General features: G+C 38.1%; 3 protein-coding genes across 3 annotated transcripts; 2 read left to right on the top strand and 1 right to left on the bottom strand.

The window, feature by feature from the left end:
- The first annotated feature begins 6,533 nt into the window (after positions 1–6,533).
- On the top strand, positions 6,534–9,465 carry LOC110051062 (uncharacterized). Its single transcript, XM_020757032.2, has 2 exons — positions 6,534–7,175; positions 8,132–9,465. Exons 1-2 carry the CDS (start codon positions 6,815–6,817, stop codon positions 8,401–8,403), a joined length of 633 nt encoding a protein of 210 aa, XP_020612691.1. The 5' UTR covers positions 6,534–6,814; the 3' UTR covers positions 8,404–9,465.
- Positions 9,466–11,860: 2,395 nt separating this feature from the next.
- LOC110051089 (uncharacterized) lies at positions 11,861–17,595 on the top strand. The gene is made up of 2 exons (XM_020757066.2): positions 11,861–12,890; positions 16,036–17,595. Exons 1-2 carry the CDS (start codon positions 12,650–12,652, stop codon positions 16,767–16,769), a joined length of 975 nt encoding a protein of 324 aa, XP_020612725.2. The 5' UTR covers positions 11,861–12,649; the 3' UTR covers positions 16,770–17,595.
- LOC110051088 (uncharacterized) lies at positions 17,478–19,548 on the bottom strand. Its single transcript, XM_020757065.2, has 2 exons — positions 18,772–19,548; positions 17,478–18,288 (listed from the first exon to the last, which is right to left on the bottom strand). The coding sequence occupies exons 1-2, from the start codon at positions 19,088–19,090 to the stop codon at positions 18,011–18,013; spliced, it is 597 nt and encodes a 198-aa protein (XP_020612724.1). The 5' UTR covers positions 19,091–19,548; the 3' UTR covers positions 17,478–18,010.
- Positions 19,549–21,092: the final 1,544 nt, after the last annotated feature.

The raw sequence follows: 21,092 nt of genomic DNA, 5'->3' as shown, positions 1-21,092 counted from the left end.
TGTCGAAGATGACTCCGCCCTCTCATCAAGTCTTTTTTATAGGGAAGCGAGAGCTTGTGCCGCACGCTAAAAAGGCAAATTTAGATTTTTTTTCTTCATTTCGTTGCCATTAATAAATTAACTCCGAACAATCTCAAAAAGACGAGTCTAGCATTGTCAATCTGATTTTTTTCATTCCCAGATCATAGAAATCAATCCTAAAAGTTTGAAAAGTAATTGGCCAAAAGTAATTCGACATCCATCGAAGAGACCGGTAGAGACTTTAATTTCGATCACTGCTCTGAATTTGGTTTCCTTTCATTCTATTTTTAACACATTGTTTGTAAACTCAGTTTGAGCTGTCATTCTCGAAATTTTAGTTTTAGTTTGTAGTTCCTGTTTTTTGTTTTATTCAAAAACTAAATTTTAAACATGGCGTTGAATGTCTTAGATTTCTGTAAACGTTTTCCATCCGGCGTGGTATTGCGTATCACGTATCTCATTTGTTTCGTTCAGATATGATCCATATTTTATGACGGCTTTGGGACACTTCAGTTGGCTCTTTGGTGTCGGCCCCTACTTAGTAGCAATGATCGCCTTAGGCTATGTCCCTCAGATTTGAAGGTAACTTTGTACCTCGCCAAATCAAAAGACCAGTTATTCTTACCTTGCCTTAGAATGTACACAAATACTATAGAATGGATGTAACCCATGGGGGAATTGGTCTCCTTCACGCCCCAAACCCTTGCGTATCTCCCAAGCTTTCGTTCGCCTGTCGTGCTTAGAAAGTAAATGACTGCTACATAAGCTTTCGTCATGGCCTTTTTTATGTGACGTCATCATGACAATACTGGTGTACTAGAACAATAAAATGTCTCTCCTTTATTTTCTGGCAAACATTTATTTCGTATTGATTGACTATAATATCGCTAGTTCTATTTATTTTTTAAAGATCGTATTAGGCACGTAGGTAGGAAGATGGGTAGGTAGGCAGGCAGGCATTGTAGGTATAGGTAGTTAAATAGATAGTTTTTTTTATTATTTTTTATCCGTTTATTTTTTCTTTTTTTTGTTTGATAGTTAGGTAGGTTTAGGAGTAATTTACTACACGACTTTCTGCTATTAAAATACCTGTCCGACTGAATAGCATCCCTAAACTAGTATAAATCATGTGTGCTTTTCCCCTTTTGGCTATATTTTGTGCAGAGAGCTTGTTGCAAGCAGCGAATGAATACAAGTCAAGCCATCTAGTTGTCCCGGCCTAAGGAAGAGTGATAAAATATACACATATAGTACTGAAAGATTTTGATTTACACGCGAGGCTAAGAGATCTTTAAAACGCCAAGCGAACAGGTTGTAGTGAATACGTTGTAGTGATCGCGATATTCGATGAGTATTAGTTCGTCAGTGTTATCTTCTATTAAACACTACTGTGGCGTCAAGCGTATATATTGAAACACAGTTAGGATCGACAGGGGCAACAAACTTCTATACTTTGACTGTTTAATTGCTTTTGCCTTTAATGTCCGGATCTAAAAATAAAACAGAAACTTCTGTAAATACTTTGGATAAGTAAGAAAATGAACTTCTCTGCTCCCTCATTCAAGTTTAGGAGATTACACGAGTAAACAGGCAAGTCTAAGATATGACGACCAGTGAGCAAAGAAGCAACCGAACCCCTGCGAGGTAGGTCTGAGAAGACATGAGGATATACCGGTAGTTGCGTACTAACATTTTCACTACCTTCGGTAAGAAGTTCGAGTCTGTATGCAGGCCCGTAACCAGCAAAAAAATCATGACAGAGGCAATGTCCATGGTTAAATTCTCTTCCTATGTATTTACGGTGCTTATGATGACTATAAACAACGAAAACGAAAAAAAAATGGTTGAGGCGAGTGCCTCAGTTTGCCTGCCACGGCCCTGGTGTGAGACAAATTATCAGGAGTCTTGAGAGATATCTCATTCGCCACCTTTCCAAATCTATCCCCAAAAACAAAATTTTAAAGGAAAAATAAACATTTCGACCGAATGGGATGAAACGGATGTAAGTCTGTATAATTTTCTAGCTCGGCATGCCTGGGTTTTGGAAATTATTTTTCAGACCATAAAACGGCTTCTCAGTAACATGTAACAGAAACATATACAAAAGCCTTTCTAGTAAGAAGGGCTTTAGTTAAAGAACAGTCCTTAGTCTTCACCGTAATCTGACAAGAAAGAACCATCAAGACGAACAGGAAAAAATAATAAATAAAAAAAATAAATAAACAAGAAGGAAATTAGACAGCCACAACAGGAAAAGCTTTCCTTGAGGTTCAGTCCTAATAAAATGAGTAATTTTTTTTCTGGAATTGACGCATCTCTTCTTCGATCCATGCGCGAAGTAAGTGTTGTTGTTTATTTCAGATAAACGTATAAAGACTTGCCAAACGATGGCGGCAGAACCTTGTTTCATTCTTTGACTATTTAGATTTCTGGGATCGAGCAGTGAATATTTTAACGTCAGTTATACAGAAGCGTCAGCCAATAAATTACAATATTTAGAGAGGAAGCCACATCAGCCCCAGCTGGTTTCCGTGCGGGTCCTCTATCCTGATCGGATTGGAATTTGAAAATGTTGGTTTTTAGGAGGGACGAAAACCGGAGAACCGGTGAAAAACCCTCGAAGCAAGGCGAAAACCAACAACAAACTCAACCCACATATGGCACCGGGCCGGTTCCGACCTGGGCCACATTGATGGAAAGCGAGCGCTCTCCCATTGTGCTAAGCCTGCTCCCCAGCATTGCCTCTATTCCTTGCCAAGAAAATGAAGTCTTTTAGTTCTATACCATTTCGGCCGGTTTTTTATGCTTTTTGTGTCGTTTTTTAGGGTCAATCTCGAACTTTGCAGAAGTTAGCGTTGGAGTCACCGGTTTGGCAGTGTTGTGTTGGATTGCTGTTGTTTAAAAACGTATCATTAAAAAAGAAACGAGGAAGCAGCAAACTCGTTAAGTTCAATAACAACAACAACGAAAAGTTTATTCCTAAAAAAAAAAAACCAGCAAAGGAAATAGGAAGTTATACAAACTGGCAAAACATCAGGCTACATCCATAACAAGTGTGGCTTACATCAGGGGAGTCCTGTAAACCAGCCCTTGTGAAAACAAGTTGATCTCCTTGCTCCAAAAATCACTGAACAGGGAGATGGTTTTTAATCCACTTTTCTCCGTCTACACGTGCGCATGTAAAATAGTAACTCTGACTGATTTCAGGCGGTGTACGAAGGAAAGTGTGGAATCGTCGTTTCAAAGAGAACCCGTAATGCATAAGTGATCTAGCAAAGTAACAAGATAAAAAATATCTCTATATTGATATTTCAAGGACAAAAGAATTATTCCTCTTTTTTTTTTCGCTCACAAATTAACTGTCAAATGTTAGGCAGATACACTGAAATCATCGCGATGATTTTGACAGGTAGACATGATCGATATGAAGCCACAGTATAAACATCAGGTGCTAGAAATATAATGGTTGCCTTGCAGTGTTATCTCGGCAAAAAGATGAAGAATCAAGTGTTAAAAGCGGCATAGAACAGATTATACTGCTTCAAACTTTGGCTGTATCGTTCAGATTGTATGCTTACTATCAAAACACTGCCCAATTAGTGAATTTTCTTTTACGATGTGATGATTTCCCAATACAATTAACTGGCCTTGTTCTCAGGCTAAATTAGTTTAACAGTGAGCATTGAAATGGGCGGATCTCAGTCCATGTCACCTGCTGGCTCCGAAGCCAAATTACGACCGCAATGGTTTTATCTCGAGTTCAACTTTTTAAAAACATTTGGCAAAACAGCGCAGACCTTGTAAAACTGCATTGTTTAAACCGATCAACGTGATTCTTTTGTTGGTCTTGAAATGTTACAATTCACCACGCAATACGGTGGTAAACTCTGGAAGTCGGAGAAAAAAGCTTAAAAAAGGATATGCGGGTAAAACATCCGGTCTTTGAGATGGGAATCTGAAATTTTCCCGTCTTGGACATCTGTCTCGCGGTCTTTATTTTCTAGTCAAATCTTCACCCCCTTCATATTATATGTCACACAAAAGACTATTTGAACAGCAAATAATAGAATATCGGTTAGGATATAAGGTAATCATCTCTCGTTCTACCGTGAATACAAGAATTATCATAACCGAAAAGGAAGTTGGAAACAGTCACACATGATCAGTGGAAGTCTTGATACAAGCTTTTTAACAATTGCAAGTTTTTTTTTGACGTTGCGTAGGCGAATCGTAGGAAAATCGCAGATTACCTAAGCTTTCAAACAAGGTCTTGTCGACACGTCCAGTTTATTGAATTAAAAAGCAATAAGATGGAAAATTAAATCTGGCAAACTAAACAGAGATACCCTTTGAAAACAAGATTTCAAAACTCTTCTTAATTATTCTAGTATTCATAGCATTAGTGTTATAATTAGGCTGTCATCTTAATGCGATCATAATACCTTTATCTTGAAAACTAAATAAATTGAATGAAAAGAAGAAAAACTGTCAAGCCACCAACTCGCGGTGTCAGCTGATTCAGGAAGACATAAATCTCGTCAATTTAAGTCGATGTTGGAATATTCCTGATCTCTTAAAACAAAACAAAGAAAGAACAAGAATTTGACCACTTTTCGTTTCAAAAGTGAAGTTGGGCAAAGTTTGCTCAGTGTTCGTCAGAATATCGAGAAATTTCGATCAATATCTTCTCTCACGCCACTTGAGTAAATAGCTCGCTAACTAGCTACCAACTGTCAAGATTTTTTGACCCTCGGGCCCAAAGCGGTTACACTATCTTAAGGTAAAATACTCCACTGCTTCGTGAATCATGCAATGGCTGGCAGTTTTTCGTATGTTGTCATTAGCGTACACGCCCTCGTATGGGAACGTGTTTGGTCTTGGATCCTATTTAGCGAGTTTTCGTCTCCATTAATCAAATTATATTGCACATTAGTCGAGCAATTGAGTCTGGCACGATTATTTAGCCATGAAATTTAAAACAAAGCACACAGATGCAGCTTGTAAGGGATCGACTCGGATCACTTTAAATTGTGAATGGTCTCGATACCAGTTGCGTTTATTGCGGTCAACAGCAATAGGAACGCCTGCTAAGATTTGAAACCGTAAATGGGTGGGGCAAAGATAGTAAGTATTTTTCATAACGAATTAAATTGGAACGTTGTTTCGCGAAAAACAGCACGGAAAAATAACGCGAGACACGCGTCACGACCACGAGCTCGTAGCCGGTTAACAGGAGCTTTGATTTCGAACGTTAAATTTTCGTGATCTTTCAGTTATACAACTAAAAAAAAATCGATTATTGCTTTTGGATTTGTTTGTACTTCAGTGAAATCCTCGATGATCCATTATCGATAAACTTGATTAGCCTCATCGAATCGTGTTAGCGGTCCGGTAAAGATTGTCTCGATTGATTCCGAGATATTAGCCTCACTTTATTGCTTGGTCAAAAGAATCTCTCTTATTTGATCCACTAAAATGACGAAATGGATGGAAAATTACTGATATTAAGCTAAGAGGAACTCATTAAACCAACTTAATTGATTCTAAATACACACAATAGCTGGGATGAATATTGCATTTAAGACCCCAAAAAGCTACTCCTTTTCAAAACGTGTTTTTCAATGGACGCAAGACTCTCTACTCTCCAAAGGTTGACTTTCAGCAATGGGAGCTCTAATACAATATGTCAGACTAAACATAAAATTGAATTGGAACTGGTAAGTCATGAAAGCATTAATATCCCTGGCTCGTTTTCAATCTCCTTCTTTTAATTGTTTTTCAGAGAATTAATTGTCTTTGAAACCCACAGCAACTCTCGATAATTTTCTCTTGTCGAGTTAATTTTAAAGGGATAAACTCCGAAATATCTTTTGCTCATTAAATGTGATAAGATAATTGATGAATTAAAAAGCTTTCCTGCGAGCAAATTGCTTGTTGTATCGAATGCGACCGACTTAATGAATGTAAACTCGCGAAACAGGTGTTTTGCGTTCAATAGAAATGAATATGAAATGGAGCGCTTGGCGTGTTTCGTCTTCACTGGCATAGGAAGTGGATCTAGCCCACTACAAAAGTATTAATTAACCCAGGCGATACAATAGGCTTAACAACAATGCCAATTTCGTCCCCTCCTCCACATGTCGAAAGGCGACAGTACATTTCGCTGGCAAAAGCTTTGAACAGATTTATCATTATTAACCTTCACCTTTTGTTGAAAAAACAGAGCGCGATTCCATTGCTAAAAGTGGCCCGGAAAGAGGCGAAACCCCCAAAGTTCGTAAGGAGGTTTTTTTTTTCTTAATATCTGATCTTCATCTAAGAAACTTATATTAAATTTGCAGGCTTTATTTATTTCCTATCACGATCTAATAAGACCAATTTAAATCATTAAGGCAAACTCACTTGTCGCGCAAAATTATAGGTTAATGTTTGAGTTAAAAGGATACGTGAACAATTTGTTTGTTTATTGTGAAGATACTAATAAGTCGGCTCTTTCGATTACGCATTGTATGGGGCCCTCTAATCAATTTTACCAATGGTCTAATGAGAAAACAGCATATTTTTGAGGGCCATCCATCGTTTAGCAACTGCTATTATGAAATTAGCAACTCAACAGTTGCCAATTTTGTCGGCTGTGTGTATAAAAGGCTGCTATGAACGTGCAAACTCGCACTCGAAGTCAGCTGCGACACAACAGCGATAATCTCTGCGCGCGAACTGATTTATGAACACGGTGAAGCCTGAAAAGTTGCTCGAAATTTGAACTGACTTCATTTTTCGTGACTGACTGACCATGCAGGCGTTTACGAGTCCCTACGTCTGCCCGTATTTTACGTGCTCATCCCCATATTGTCTTGCCTTGAGAAGTAACGCTGTAGCGCCGAGTTTATCAGTGAACAGGCCACCCACAAGCCCAACAAGGCAGCCAGGCGGAATTTCTTCCTTCACCATTTCATCGATTTTGTCCCGTTCCGAGGAGCAGACGAGTAAGACCGCGAGATCAGAAACAGGCGCATCCAAGTCCTCATCGGAAGGAGGCTTGAGTCAATTTTCTCCTTACACTTCGCAGGTTTCAGTGGAGAGATTTCATCCATATCATAGACCTTTGACAGCCAGCGCTTTTGTGAGAACAACTTGTAATGCTTTACAAAAAGGTGAGCCTTAGGAGATACATTGGTTATCCAACTCTTAGGCATGCTGTCAGTAGATATCTTAGATATCCTTTGGACCGAGCATTGTTTTTTCGTATGACAATCATTTCTTGGGACTCGCTTAATTTTCAAGTTCTGCTGTAACAATTTTGTCTAGGATATTCATTTCATCAGAAAATTTTGCTTCCCTTGTGGATAACAACTCTCTATGATCTTCAACACAATAAAAAGTGTATATTTTCTGCTTTCGTTCTTGGGTTCTAAATAACATGTAGTCTCTTATCATTGACTCACCAACTTCTTTCGTTTGTTTTAAATTGCAATTCGTTTTTCACGATCATTGTGTGTTTATGACTTTTAAGTGTTAGTATTAAGAATCTAAGTTCCATCGAGTCCTTCCAGGAAACGTAAAAATACATGCTGGCAATGAAAACTCAATTTTCTTTGACTCAATTTCCGGAGAACGATTTTTTTTAAATGTTTGATCGATTAATTCACATCTGAAAATTTTAAAAAATTAAAGACCTTTGGCTATTGCTTTATAGGTTTCTTTTCTCTCGGTTAATGCTTGTATCATTTCATTTCCTTGTAAACAGCCAAAAAGAAAAGAAATTAAACGGAAAGAATATTTTTTTGTTTAAAAACATATACGGATAATCCCTTTTGCGAGTTTTCCCGTGCGAAATCTCTTTTAATTGCCTTCTTACAAATTGTGCCTCATTCAATAACATAAAGCTCTCATCATGTGAAGCTAGAGTAATTAAGTTTTTCAATTTTTCAAACCAAGACAACCCTTTTGCTAGAGTCTTTATTATTGCCTTAAAAAGATTGAAAGACAAGTTCTATTCATGAGATAAAATAGTTATCAGAAACAAACGAAATATAACAAGACAGATTTATCATATACTCTCGTATTTCTTTCCATGCTAATTTGTGGCTACGATGTTTCATTATTGCAGAAGGAGATGCAATTCTATCAGTTGTTCACCATGAAGAAAACAAAGCCTGGAATTTCAAGCAAGGAAAGCCGAAGAGAATTCGCACGATTTTCACACCCGAACAACTTGAGCGACTGGAGAAAGAATTTGATCGTCAGCAGTACATGGTGGGAGCCGAGAGACATTATCTTGCCGCCTCACTTAATCTGACTGAAACACAAGTTAAGGTCTGGTTCCAAAACAGAAGAATAAAATGGAGGAAACAAAAGATGGATCGTCCGAGCTCGAGCTAAAAGGAAAGACTAAACAAAAAATGAGCCGACATAGTCCCTCAAAAACAAAGTCATCAGGGCCCGAAGCACTTTAACCTGGCAACTTGTACAGAAAGAAGAAGACAAGCTGTCTAGTTGTATATAATGGTGATTTGATTATGAACAATTTTAAACAAATTAACCGAGAAAAATGTACACATTTCAAATTTTTTGGAGCCAAACCAAAAGATTTGGAGACAGAACCCTCACTTTTTCATCGAACGCACTAATTTTGCCTATTCCATATACTGAATATAGATACCTTGGATAAGCAGTTAGCGGGTGTAAAATTGTAAATAAGAGCTTCGTACCCTCTATAAGTACCTATAACTACCTAATGAATAGATATTGACCCGACCCCTTTATTGAGTTATGACTCAAAATCAGGTAATCGTTACAATGCGAGACATAATTTTATTTATCAAATTTAAAAAAGGGGTTCAGCTGTACTAAAACTCACTCCTATACACAGCCCCTCGTGTAAAGGTTTAAGTCGGCGATATATTGTAAATTTGAAATTGTATTCTACGAATTAATATATATATATATATAGAGAGAGGTTTTTGTAATGTTCAGAGTATATAAGGAGAGAATACGCATCAGTTTTTTTTTTGCCAAATTGGACACGGTTATCTGCCTTGTTGTGAAATGCACTAATTTATAATCCAGCTGACCCTTCGTTGGCCTGCAAACTAGTTTTCTGGCTAAGAAATTAATTAAGTGCTTTGTGAGCCTTAACAAATTAAATCAAGAACTCTTCCGGCCGCAGTAAACACTGGATTTGCGTCATTAAGAGCCTTAATTCGCTAGAGCAAAGCCACATAATAAAGAATTAAAAGCAATTACGACTTTCAAAAGAAGATTTTGGCAACGGGAGCGTTGTGGAAAGAATGCGACTTAAAAGAGCCCTAAAAACAAAGGTTTTTGTCAAGTTGGAAATTTAAACTTAGTCTGACGGCGATAATGGTGATTCACACTGGAACAATAGGCTTTTAGCCGGGCTCCACATGATGTGCGCGTTAATAAAGAACTGATGAAACAAAAGGCTTCTGTAACCTCATTAAATTTTTATTATTTTACTTTGAAATGCAATATCGTACTAATGCTACCATTAACTTCTAAATTACCTCCACTGTTTGGCGTTAAATGACTTACTTTATTACAAAAAATTGACAAAAAACAAAAATTGGCTCGCTAAGCGACGAAAATTCAGAAAAATTTAGTCCCACAGTTAGCCGAGAAAATCTGTCCATGTAGACTGACGAGAAGGGATGACTTTTGCGGTAATTTTGCGTCTTTAATCGGCTTTGTTTTAACACATGACAAGCAAAGGTGGAAACATCGTTGTCAGTGTTTTACATCGTTTAGTTTTGTGCCAGTATTCAGCAACTTTTTTTTAATAGACTGCTTGAAGATAGAAAAAAATACTTCAAGCTGTTTATGTTCCTTTTTGGTTGCAGAATGCAGTTTCCGCTATAAAATCAAATTTCAATATCCCAGCCACTTATTCTTCAAGGCTTTTCTATTCCCATACTGTTTATTGAAATAGATATGGTAATATTCGTGCAAAGTTCTATACCTTGAGAGCGCTAGGATTTCAATCGAATTGGAAATACAGACTTTTGAAATTCCGAACGCTCGCTGACAGCCCGAGGGTGGGGGAAGGGGGAGGGAGTATGTTCGGCCCTAAAGGGTATGGTTTTTGAGCGGTTTTGGTTTGAAAAAGGGTTTAGAATTTGACCATTTTGTCTGAAATAGGGTATTTTTTCACTCTGGCTTGGCTTTGGGTAATCGCAAAGGGCACGAGTCACGTTATAACTCAGACAACTGATCTCATACAAACAAAACGGAATGGTGGAAGATTTGAAGCTTTTTCAAGCGCGTAAGCAAGTGTTCCTAGAAAAAATTTAAAACGAAAATTTGGCGTTCATTTTCCTACTATTTCTCTCAGAAAACGCGTATGTTGTCTGACTCTCGCCGGGTTCCAATAATTTGCATTCTATCTGTAGATTTCGTGTGCTTCGTTATTTGTTTATAAGGAATTATTGACATATTTGTAGCCGTTCTCAAATGTTTACCAAAATGGAAGCCATTTCTGCCTAGCTGCGTTCATATATTAGAGCCGGGTGCTAATTTTAGAGGCCTGAAACGGAGCATCGATTTTTGGCTCAGGTTTGAAAGAGGGGAAGGAAAATCACAGATTTTGGTCTGAAATAGGACAGGTTTCAAGGCTCGGACTGCGCATCCCCACCAGAAACTTGTGGGAGTACCTCCCGGACCTGAAAGGCACCTAAATGATACAAAAACCAATATCTTCAGGGGCGTAGCTAGGGGGGTCCTTGGGTGCCTGTGACCCCCTTTTGTAAGCACAGGCGGCGAAAACGACATGACAATCTGGTGAGTAGCCTCACTTTCACAGAGTGTGACCCCCCCCCCCTTGGATACGCCCCTGATCTTCCACGGTATCCGTCAATTTTTAAGCATAGAAAGCTTTGTGCGGGTTAGTTTATACATTGATAGATATAAATTTTATATGATGAGTTTGAAAAGATAATTGTCATAATATATTGCACGGCCCTAGTTGTTGAGTTTTCGCCTGTAGTTTGTTCAAATCACGTGGCAAGTAGACGTCCAAAAGGTGGTCATGGTCACTTACAAAATGTGATCGTTTACGTGAGGTTCTGACTGCAGAAATTTGATTGGGAAAACTTCGGTATTTTAGAAAAGCGGTCTGTCCCACCCGGACTCGGATTCGACTATTTACTCGAAGCAACAGGTACTTTCGAACAACATCGGTTACTAAAGCAACCAACAGGACGTGGTATATACTCTTTTTCTTTGGCCATCCTAGCTTGATAAGAAATAACACGCAAACTGCGGTGATAAACATGGCAATAAAACGCATGTTAAAAAACAAAGTTCATTTACTTGACGTTTCGTATGTTTCAACATACATCTTCAGAAGTGACCGTTAGAAATAGAAGTAACAACTAAATTTCAATTTACAAGAAGTAACTAATTAACAATTACAATGACAGAAGTTGAGAAAAATTTGCATATAAACAATGCAAACTAATAAAGATAAAGCTTTTCGCTGCTCTCATTATCAGTTAGGGTGGGTTTTAATTCCCTTATTAGCAGAGTCTCTTTTATCTTGCAATGTGTATCTGTCCGACCTTTTGCTAATGTATCAAAGTGGTCCCATTTGAAGTTGTGACCAGTTGTTGTGACGTGGTCTGCAATAGCAGAAGCATGACAGCTACTCGTGATCGATTTAAAATGTTCAGTTTTTCTGTCATGCAATCTACGTTTTGTTTTTCCAATGTAGAAATCCTGGCAGTCCCAACAACTAGCCTTATACTCAACTTTTGACAGTTGGGAACGGTTGATCCTATTTTTGTAGGGAAATAAAGACTTGATGCTATAAGCACTTTGGAAAATAACCCTAAGATTAATGCAGCCATAAAACTTATTAATGCAGGTCTTCAGTTGTTTGGTAACAATTTTGCTTTGTACCCCTAAATAAGGTAGAACTAAGATTATTTCCTTTTTAGGGACTGTGGTGTCTCATAGGAGGAACCAAGGGGAGAAGTGAGGGGGTTATAATCCCCATCTACCTTCTGAGAAGATAGCAAGGACGCTTGCTATTCCGGTTCGCGTACGCACAAACACTTTTTCCAAAAAATTCCTTGATCTGTACTTGGATAACTCGCGGGGAGACACCGCCCTTCCCAAAACGTGACAGTAGCTCATCCTCATTTTTGATTCAGTTTCATTTATTACAATTTAATGGCAAGATCTACAATGACAATGTACTAGAGTTATGGCAAAAAAAAAAAATGAAGACAGAAGAAAGAGCCATTTGGGTGGTTTACAAAACAGCTAAAGTTCCCTTACGAGGGACCACCCATCGGACCACCGATGTGCCATTATTAATACTCAAAATGCTGGACCCAGCTAATTCGAGCTCGGTTATTTCGAATTCCCTGTTATTGTACTTACTTAAAATAGTAATTGCCGAATGGTTACGTTGCTTGTTCTCAAGTACTGAAACGTTATCACGCGCCTATCACATGCAATCAGGTGTGTTAAGCGGAAGAAGAGTTCTTACGCGCCGCCATATTGAATTTCGAGGAGACACTGGTAACAAGGAAATATCGATATGGCGGATCGTACACAGGACTGATCGAACCGCAAAAATTCCATGGAATGAGTGATTTGTTTGTGCATGTCTTTTAACACAAGTCGATTTTTGTGCTCCTTAACATCCAGAATGTCACGGATCTTTGCGATTTCAGATATTCATGTTGATATACCAGAAAATCTACGTTTGGTTGAAAGTTGGTCCGCCAATGATTACCTGAATGACGTGCTTATTGTGGCTGGAGACGTCACTGATAACTTGTCTCTACTAAAAACAGTTCTAACGACTCTTGCACAGAAGTTTCTGAAGGTCTGCTACGTACCAGGTACTGCTCACATCGGTGAAAAGTTATCAAATCGCCTAGTGGGAGGAGGCTCTGGGGAAGGGGTAGGTAGAAAGGGTGACGAAGAACTCAAGAGGGAGGAAGGGATAGCGGGAATGTACAACAAAGTTTTGTCCTGTCCTGAAGTCTGATTAAATCCTTACTTTTAGACCACTGACAAACTATGACTCATGTCTATGAAGTCTGATTTGCTGATTATTTCTATTGATTTTTTCCATGCCTGATTGAAGAGAAAGATTTAAAAAACACAGAATAATTCATTTTCCCTGAATCTCAATGTTTTTCTTGACTTTGTCTTAGAAAATGTCTCAGTTTTTAAAATGTCTCAGTTTTATTAAAATAGTGAAAATCACAGAGCTGACCAGGGGGGCTGTGTTTCAGTAGGGTGCAAGGAAACCTGATGATATACCCCTTAGGAATGACTGGGGGAGTCAAAGTCCCCTGGGTGAAATGGACCTGGAAGATTGCATGGTCTGTTCATCACCACTTCGCCATGGGTTAATTATGTAACATCATTCTAGTGGCCAAACACCATAATCAGATATGAATAAATAAAATAATTAATTAATAATTAGTAAATAATTGCAATACCACATGAAACTTGATCCTACCTAAGTTGTTGGGCTACACTGTAACAAGTCTTGCGTGCTCAGTCTGCAGTCTTGCTTCTTGCTTTGTAAGAAACAGTCTTTCAAAGTCTCTTCTGTCTAGTAACGTGGAAGTCTTGAACTCTATAATAGTAAAAGATGCACTCAGTACCCCTTTAACTCTGTAACACATCTCCACACAGTCAAGCTGCAACCCAGAACATTCTTTACCTTGGACATATCATCACACATGCCAAAAATGATTCAGGCTGAGAAAATGAGCTTTTATTAAATTTGTTAGTGACACAGGTGACAGGCATACTCAGAAAAAGAACCTATTTTAAGGATGGTGCCTACTAAATACAAAGGTTTTTGCACCAGCTTAGGACCATGCGGTAAAAGTAGATCTTTGCAAGGGCTATTGGAATCCACAAAGAAAAATGGGGGTAGCCAAGCATTTTTTCAAGATAATTAGCCTTGAATCTTGACAAAAATGCTGACATCAGCATTTTTGTTAAAAGAGGGAAAGGATATTTCTTCACAGATTTCCTTGGAATTCACCTTTACATACAGAAAAGCAAACACATTTAGAAAGATCTTTTAACTACATTGCAAATGGTAACATAAAAACCATTTTTGGCATGTTTTTAGTGACAAAATCGTTGCAACAGCGCTTTTAGTGTCTCTGACAGCCTTCCTGTGGTTCAGCTAGACCACAGTCTAAATATCTTTTGCTCACAACCAGAAACTAATCACGTGTTGAATAGGCTTGCCAGTTCCATTTCTTAACATAAAATGTAGGGGTAACCATGCGTTTTTTAAAGTTATTCATCTTCTTTGAAAACTTTTACGGTGCCGGTTACATTTTTTCCTGTCACCTCCCCAGTAAGTAAGACATTTGCGTATCTCGAACTTGTTTTGTGTGCGCACTATGCCATCTGCAGGTACATGTTTACAGCTGGATTTCAGTATAATTTTTGACAGATAACAGCTAGGTTTTCAGCTGGAAGACGTTAACAGTTAGTGGTTAGTGATATGCTCCTATTCTGGTGTTTCTGGTTTAAGTACAGGTACATTAAACTTGATTTAGCCGTGTACTTGGTAGCATAGTTGATTGCGTCAATGTCAACCCCAGCGTGCGCGTAGCGCTTAAACCATGGCTTGCGTGATGCGCAGAATGTGTGCGCACTAACAAAAGTAGGCATTGTCCTTAAAGACTTTCTGGTTACTCGAGTCCAGATGCTCTACACACGAGCCACAGGAGACTCAAGGGAGCTAAGGCCTGTAAACTAGGTTCATGTGACAAATATCTAGTATTATTACTGCTGGGAGTGGAAAATGCAAGTTATTGAAGTCCAGATGTTCTGCTACTGAGCCACAGGAGACTCACGAGAGCTAAGGCCATTATACAAGTTTATGTACAGTCATCAATGGAATATGCCAGTTATTGAAGTAACCATAAAGTCTTAAGTTGACTCCTAGCTGGACAACTTGGAATTCTTTTTTGGATTATGCTTGTGTCACTAATTATTTATTATCATGATTCAGACTATTTCACTGGCTTGACCAGTTTTCATACTTTACATGGCTAGGTTCGAAGGCATAAATGTGTATATTTATGTATAATCAGTAATAGTTTTTTCAGTCTATAACAGGAGTTGACTTGTTTGTGAAAATACTTTGACTAAACATTTTTACCCCTCCAGTGTTTTCTCTGCTAGTCAAACTCACCATTTTGGATTTTGGGTGACAGCCAGAATTAAAAATGCTTTTCAAGTAGCAATATTTGGAAGCCCATTTCATCTAATTAATTCATTAAGCAGAGGCTTGCTTGTCATGCGATCTACTGACATTCAAGTTGTGATAAAAATGACAGAGATCAAATGGGTCTGGAGTGGTTTTCACTTCTAAAGTTCTACCATTTACTTTATGTCCACAGAGATGTAGTCAAGTAACGGGTAGGGGCTCCATGCATTTTAGTGTGTGAAGAACAAAACAATAGAAAATGAACTGGAAAATTAAAGCTAAAGATTATGTCAAAATATGGTTCATAAGGGATAGAAATATTTGAGGTAAGGCCTGAAGAGACATGAAAAATTATATATTTTGTCCTAATAGAGAGGTTGAGGTTTAAACCTTGCCAAACCTGGAGCTAAATATGATGCGCAGTGAATAGTTCCTTGTACTCAAAAGGTGAAATGAGCTGGATAGAAATAGAAAATAGAAGAAGGCTTCAAATTTGTTGAACTGTGATATTCCAGAAAATATCTGTGCCCCTCCCACAGAGGGTATTTTTGGGTTCCCCCCCCCCCTCAACCCTCTGGCTGTTCCAATTTTTGTTCAAACTTTCCTTTAAAAATTTTGGCTTTTGAAACCCCCCTGCCCCTTGGAATTTCCAGCAATCCACCTTGGGTAACTGCAAATATGTAGTTGTTTATCTACTCATAGTTAATTATTAATAATTATTATTTTTAGATATAATTTTTACTAATATAATTAACTGTTAATGATTATTAATTTATTAATATTTTTAATTTCAGGAAATCACGAACTTTGGATTCGTCAAGTAGAGAATGCTTACTGCCATGAACATTCCATTGCCAAATTCCATGCCATATTGGCTCTCTGTGATTCGATTGATGATGTTTATATAAGACCCATAAAGGTTCAATGCTGTGACAATACTGCAGCCTGGGTTGTGCCAGTCTTTTCTTGGTATGCCAAACCTGAAGACGATCTTCAGAACTCATTATTCGTGGGGAGAGACTCTGAAGATGCGGAATTGTCCAACAAGATATGGATGGATAACCATCTATGTAAATGGCCCACGCTTCAGGGAACCGCTGCGCAGTACTTTGCAAAACTGAACGAGGACATTGTGGCTAGGGACTACGACGCACCAGTTATATCGTTCAGCCATTTTCTGCCTCGTGTTGAGCTCATTCCAGCATCAGATGAAGAAATGAAACGAGTCCAAGAAGAAAGGAAAAAGTCGAGCCTTCCTTCATTAGACAATCCCAGAGCTCAAGGATCGCAAGTCCAGTTCAATTTTACTCGTTTTGCAGGCTGTAAAACCATAGAAGAGCAAATCAGAAAGCTAGGTTCTAAGGTACACGTTCACGGTCATCAACACAGAAATAGGGACCGTGTTATTGATGAGGTGCGCTATGTATCCTTTTGCCTGGGCTACCCGCGGGAAAGGTCCATGGGCGTTATTTGGGGCCTTTCAGGAGGCAAGGGACCACGTCAAATATGGCCATTAGAGGACCAATAAGTTTATCTATAGTACTTGAGAGGCAGCAGTGATGAACGATTGGACGTTTTGGACTGATCTTTTTGTAACTTTTAATTTCCCCCCATAATATAAATGTATTGTACAGGTGACAAGAATATAGAAAATCGTCATTTTAGAGATATTTTCTTGATTTACCACCAAATTTTATTTTCGGAACTGACATTCAAAGAAATGTGTAGTAGACTGTTCTGGAGAGTTTATATTTTGACATCGATATCGTGGGAAAAAGGTTGAAAGTAGCAACAGATGCGTTTTCTAGGCGTAAAGCCGTATATAGGACAGTGCTCTGTTTTATTATCAAGTATGATATTTGTAAAGCTTTAACTGTACAGTAATATTTTTGATAAGTTACCGTTAACTTTTCAGAGTTAGGACTAAACGTAATACGTAATTAAAAAACGCTTGTTCATTGCTAGGGAGTCAGTTGACTAACACAGGCCAACACCTTGATCAGAGTTATAAAATATTGATCTACGGGAGATATTACAACGGTACCGTGTTCTACGCAAAAAAAAAACTATGATTCGAAGAAAAGTGAAAATTTAAAATTGCTGACTGCAAAGTGAATCGGAACTACCGTGATTAAAAGAAATGTGAAAATTAAAATGTTTTGGTATAATCTGTAAAAATAACTTATTTTAGTAGATAGCTTCTTTATCAAAGTTGTACATCTGTTACTATTTTCGGCTTTGTTAGAGGACTTTGTTGACAAATAGCTGAAACAGTTTTTGTATGGAAAAATTAATTTAGACACGAGACATTGAACCGAATAGCTCTTAGTTTTGAAATAAATTGTTTGTCTTTATGCAGTGTAGTATTATATCTTGGATTGTCATATTTAAAGATCTTTCACTAGTTTGTGCTTTCTACATATTTCGGACGACGTGTTTATGCAGGTAACAAATAGCGGACTTTTGAACTTAAAAGAGCTGCCTCACGGTTTGCGCACCTTGAAAAGTTTAGCCTAAAGTTTTCAAGTTCGTCGTTTGTAATCCGTGTCAATCTTCTCCATCCTTGACCATCCTTGTTCTTTTATGAATTATTGTTATCTCTTTGGTGTTTTTCTATCTCAGTAAACTACTGTTTTCAGATTTTAACTCAAAATACCGTGAATAAGGTCCTTTAAAAGTTTAAAACGGCGATGAAAAGTCTAAAACATCACGGGTTAAATAGTTCATGCTGCAGTTTTTCTTTATAGTTCTGAGCTCTGTAAGTCTCTCTCAAGGCGTAAGAGGATCCTTATTGAGGTCTGCACGGTTCTCCAGCGCTTGCCTTTTCCATTTGGTCCGCCTGTTCTGAAACCACACCTTGACTTGTGTTTCGCTTAGCTTGAGATACGACGCCAGCTGCTTTCTCTCTGAGCCAACAACGTAGTGGTTCTTTTCAAACGATGTCTCCAGGCAAAGAAGCTGAAATGGCGTGAAGGCGGTGCGTACACGGCGTGTTCTGCGGCTCGGCGTCTTCTGGTTTGTCTGTTGTGTCGGAGTACTGCTATGAGCTGAAAAAGAATGGCCGAGTACGCGATTTAACTGTTTGAACTTAATTTGTTTGAGAGCTTTAACTTTACGTGTTTTTAGTTCGCTGCAGGGAATCTGTCCAAGAATTAAGCATTGCAATATCAACTTTTAAGCGAAATTTGAGTCTGTGCCAGTGCGCGCTACCTCGGCTAAAACTTTAACTGCTTTCACTCTAAGCCTTTAGAAAACAAGCTTCTTAAATCACTATTCTCTTTGATTTTTAAGTTAATTTCACGTTTGATTCCAATAGTTAAAAGCTCTAACATTTAAAGAAAACGGATATATATGTATTTAGATTCCTTTCAAAGAACACTTCATATCGTAACACTAACATTAAGGGGAAACTCCTTTCTCTTAAACTAGTTCTCTACGAATCCTCGCGGAAAGATAGATCGTTGATATACTGTGGGAGTTTACACCGTAACTTGTTCATAGCTATTGCTAAAAAGATATCCGCAACTTACGTCTTTCTGTAGCGGTTTTGGGCGGTGTAGAACTTTCTTGGGTTAATCTGCTTTGGCTGGGGTATGGCGTCCAACGAAAGTTATCCCGCGTGATCGTCATTGGGCTTGACATGGACTCATATTTCCCTGCTGTGCTTGATATGTCTTTAGTAGTCGTTTGATACGACAAAAGCTTCCTGTCCTGCGTGAAATGTGCGCAGGATGGAGAGGAATATTGGTTGGGTACCGGGGCGGTAACGATATCTTGGTATCTACAAATGGCTCCGTTACAATCTGCGGAAGGACACGGACATCGGTAGTAAAAGAAGTTTGTAGACATCTTGGAAGCCCAGTTGCTCTGTTTATTCTTTTGGTATTATCTGTCGTGGGCTGATCCTGGATGATGCTCTATGCGATAACTCTGATATAAACCGTTTATACATGCGTCTTTTATGTAAGCTTAGGTCAATAAACGGAATAAATGAAAACGGATATACTGTATTAAGTGAGAAATAATCATTTTTTGGTCTTTGTTTGCATTGAGTTGTGTGTAATAATAACTTAATCAGAAGATCGGATGTAACACTGTTCAATCTACACCAGCAACATTTTGTTCTTAAGTTCTTTTCTGTTCCAAGCAGGTTATTTATTGGAAATCGTACTGTAATTACACTTAAAGTCAGCCGATTTTCAAAAGTCATCTTTACCTTTGATAGAAAGTACGAAAACGAAGACGCGTGCCAGTTGAAAAAGAAACATTGTTTATCTTCTCTCGAAAAAAAGACAGGCTGCCAAAAGTTAAAATAATGAATAGTTAACATACAATTTAGTCGGCCATAATTTGAAAAATACACTTCTTAGAAATCAAATCATTTTCTTTCATTAGTTAGTCGTATCTCGGTGCGAAACAGTTGCCAGAAATGTTATGAGAAATTAATCGTACTTTCCGCCAAAAGGATGCAGGTGAATCAGGCCAAAGCTAGACTAGGTGCCTCGAGTTGGGATTGATTGTGACTTTATTTGTGTTTTCACTCACCATCTGTGCCTCTTGTATCGAGAAAGAGGATGAATCAACTTTTTTTTTTTCACTTCAAGCTTTCCCAGAGCTCGACGAAACGAGATTGCAACGTTTTCTTGCAGGGCCTATTACCCACACACTTATCCCACATAATATAATCAGTTTTCTCGTTTACAAGCAAACAAATATGTGCGCTTATTAAAGGCCTTTTTGGTTTTAATAACAGGCTGTGGAAGAGCAATATCCTTGTAAAAACGGCGCTAATTATCGGATGCAAAGTGCTGAAAAAGGAGCTTGGAAATTGAGTTTTGGACAAAAGCACTGACTAATGGCTGCCGCCAGTTTGGCGTGGAACTTTTGTGGCTTCTATGAGCAGACAAGGTGAAAGTTTTTTTAATCAATGAACTGGTTATGCTTTCTATGGGTAATTTATTCAAATTGTAGAATGGAAGAAAACCTTTTTTTTTTTTAACAAAATCGAACCTAATGCTGTTGTTGGTTCTCAGCTTAGCTTAGTATTTTACATCTCAAGCTTCACTCAAGCAGAATGGTCGGACGCCCTGCAAACTGCCTTTTACGACCTTCCTTTATTAATACCTTTTTGTATAGAAATCCTATATAAAAGAACGCCGTTTGGAAAAATTACAATCGCATTCATAACTGTACAGGTTTACACCGTGACGCCCTGCAGGTCTGTATTTCATTATTCACATTTTCCAGCTGAAAAAAATTGGCCATTCTATCAATTTTGTCAAATTTTTCCCGAAAAAGGTCTTATGAGAATAGGAACCCTTTTCGAAGTTGTCCGTAAAATGAACAACTATTAATTGGTGATTACATTTATTTCATAAAGATTGGCGGTAGCGTATGAAAATTTTTAACGTAAACACAGCGATAATAAAAGTATCTAACGAAAACGGAGAAGTACTATTGCGAAATCCTTGTCAGCACTGAAAAAGCTTAGTATGCTGAGAAAATCGACGACAAATCCAGCTTTTATCTAAAATTGCAGTCACCCTGAAAAAAGATTTACCATCAAAGAGTTTAAACGCCCAAAACGGATAATACTTGTGTCATTACTTACAAAACGACTTTCATCAGGAAATAGTCTTTTTACGAGCACAAACTGCCGTAAATACGCAATCAGTTACAATTGTTTGATGAGAGCAAGAGAACCAATGATCTAAGCTGAAGTAAATTGAACATTTCCAAACCAAATGAAGCTAGCTCTAAAGTGTCATAGTAATTGATGGTTTAATAAAAACTGGGAGCGTCTTATGAAAACAATATAGTAAACGGCGTAAATGAATTTATTGGCAATCGA

Source organism: Orbicella faveolata, unplaced genomic scaffold (assembly GCF_042242905.1).
Source record: "Orbicella faveolata isolate gen_17 unplaced genomic scaffold, um_ofav_v1 contig_1, whole genome shotgun sequence".
Lineage (NCBI taxonomy): Eukaryota > Metazoa > Cnidaria > Anthozoa > Scleractinia > Merulinidae > Orbicella > Orbicella faveolata.
This window is presented reverse-complemented; position numbering and strand designations above follow the sequence as displayed.

Bases quoted from the DNA above. Each gene is read 5' to 3' on its own strand.
- LOC110051062 (XM_020757032.2), top strand. From the start codon at position 6,815: ATGCAGGCGTTTACGAGTCCCTACGTCTGCCCGTATTTTACGTGCTCA. The intron at 7,176-8,131 runs GTGAGCCTTAGG...TCATTATTGCAG, and splicing joins TTGTAATGCTTTACAAAAAG to AAGGAGATGCAATTCTATCA.
- LOC110051089 (XM_020757066.2), top strand. From the start codon at position 12,650: ATGTCTTTTAACACAAGTCGATTTTTGTGCTCCTTAACATCCAGAATG. The intron at 12,891-16,035 runs GTACTGCTCACA...TTTTAATTTCAG, and splicing joins GAAGGTCTGCTACGTACCAG to GAAATCACGAACTTTGGATT.
- LOC110051088 (XM_020757065.2), bottom strand. From the start codon at position 19,090: ATGTCTACAAACTTCTTTTACTACCGATGTCCGTGTCCTTCCGCAGAT. The intron at 18,289-18,771 runs GTAAGTTGCGGA...ATTCTTTTTCAG, and splicing joins CAAAACCGCTACAGAAAGAC to CTCATAGCAGTACTCCGACA.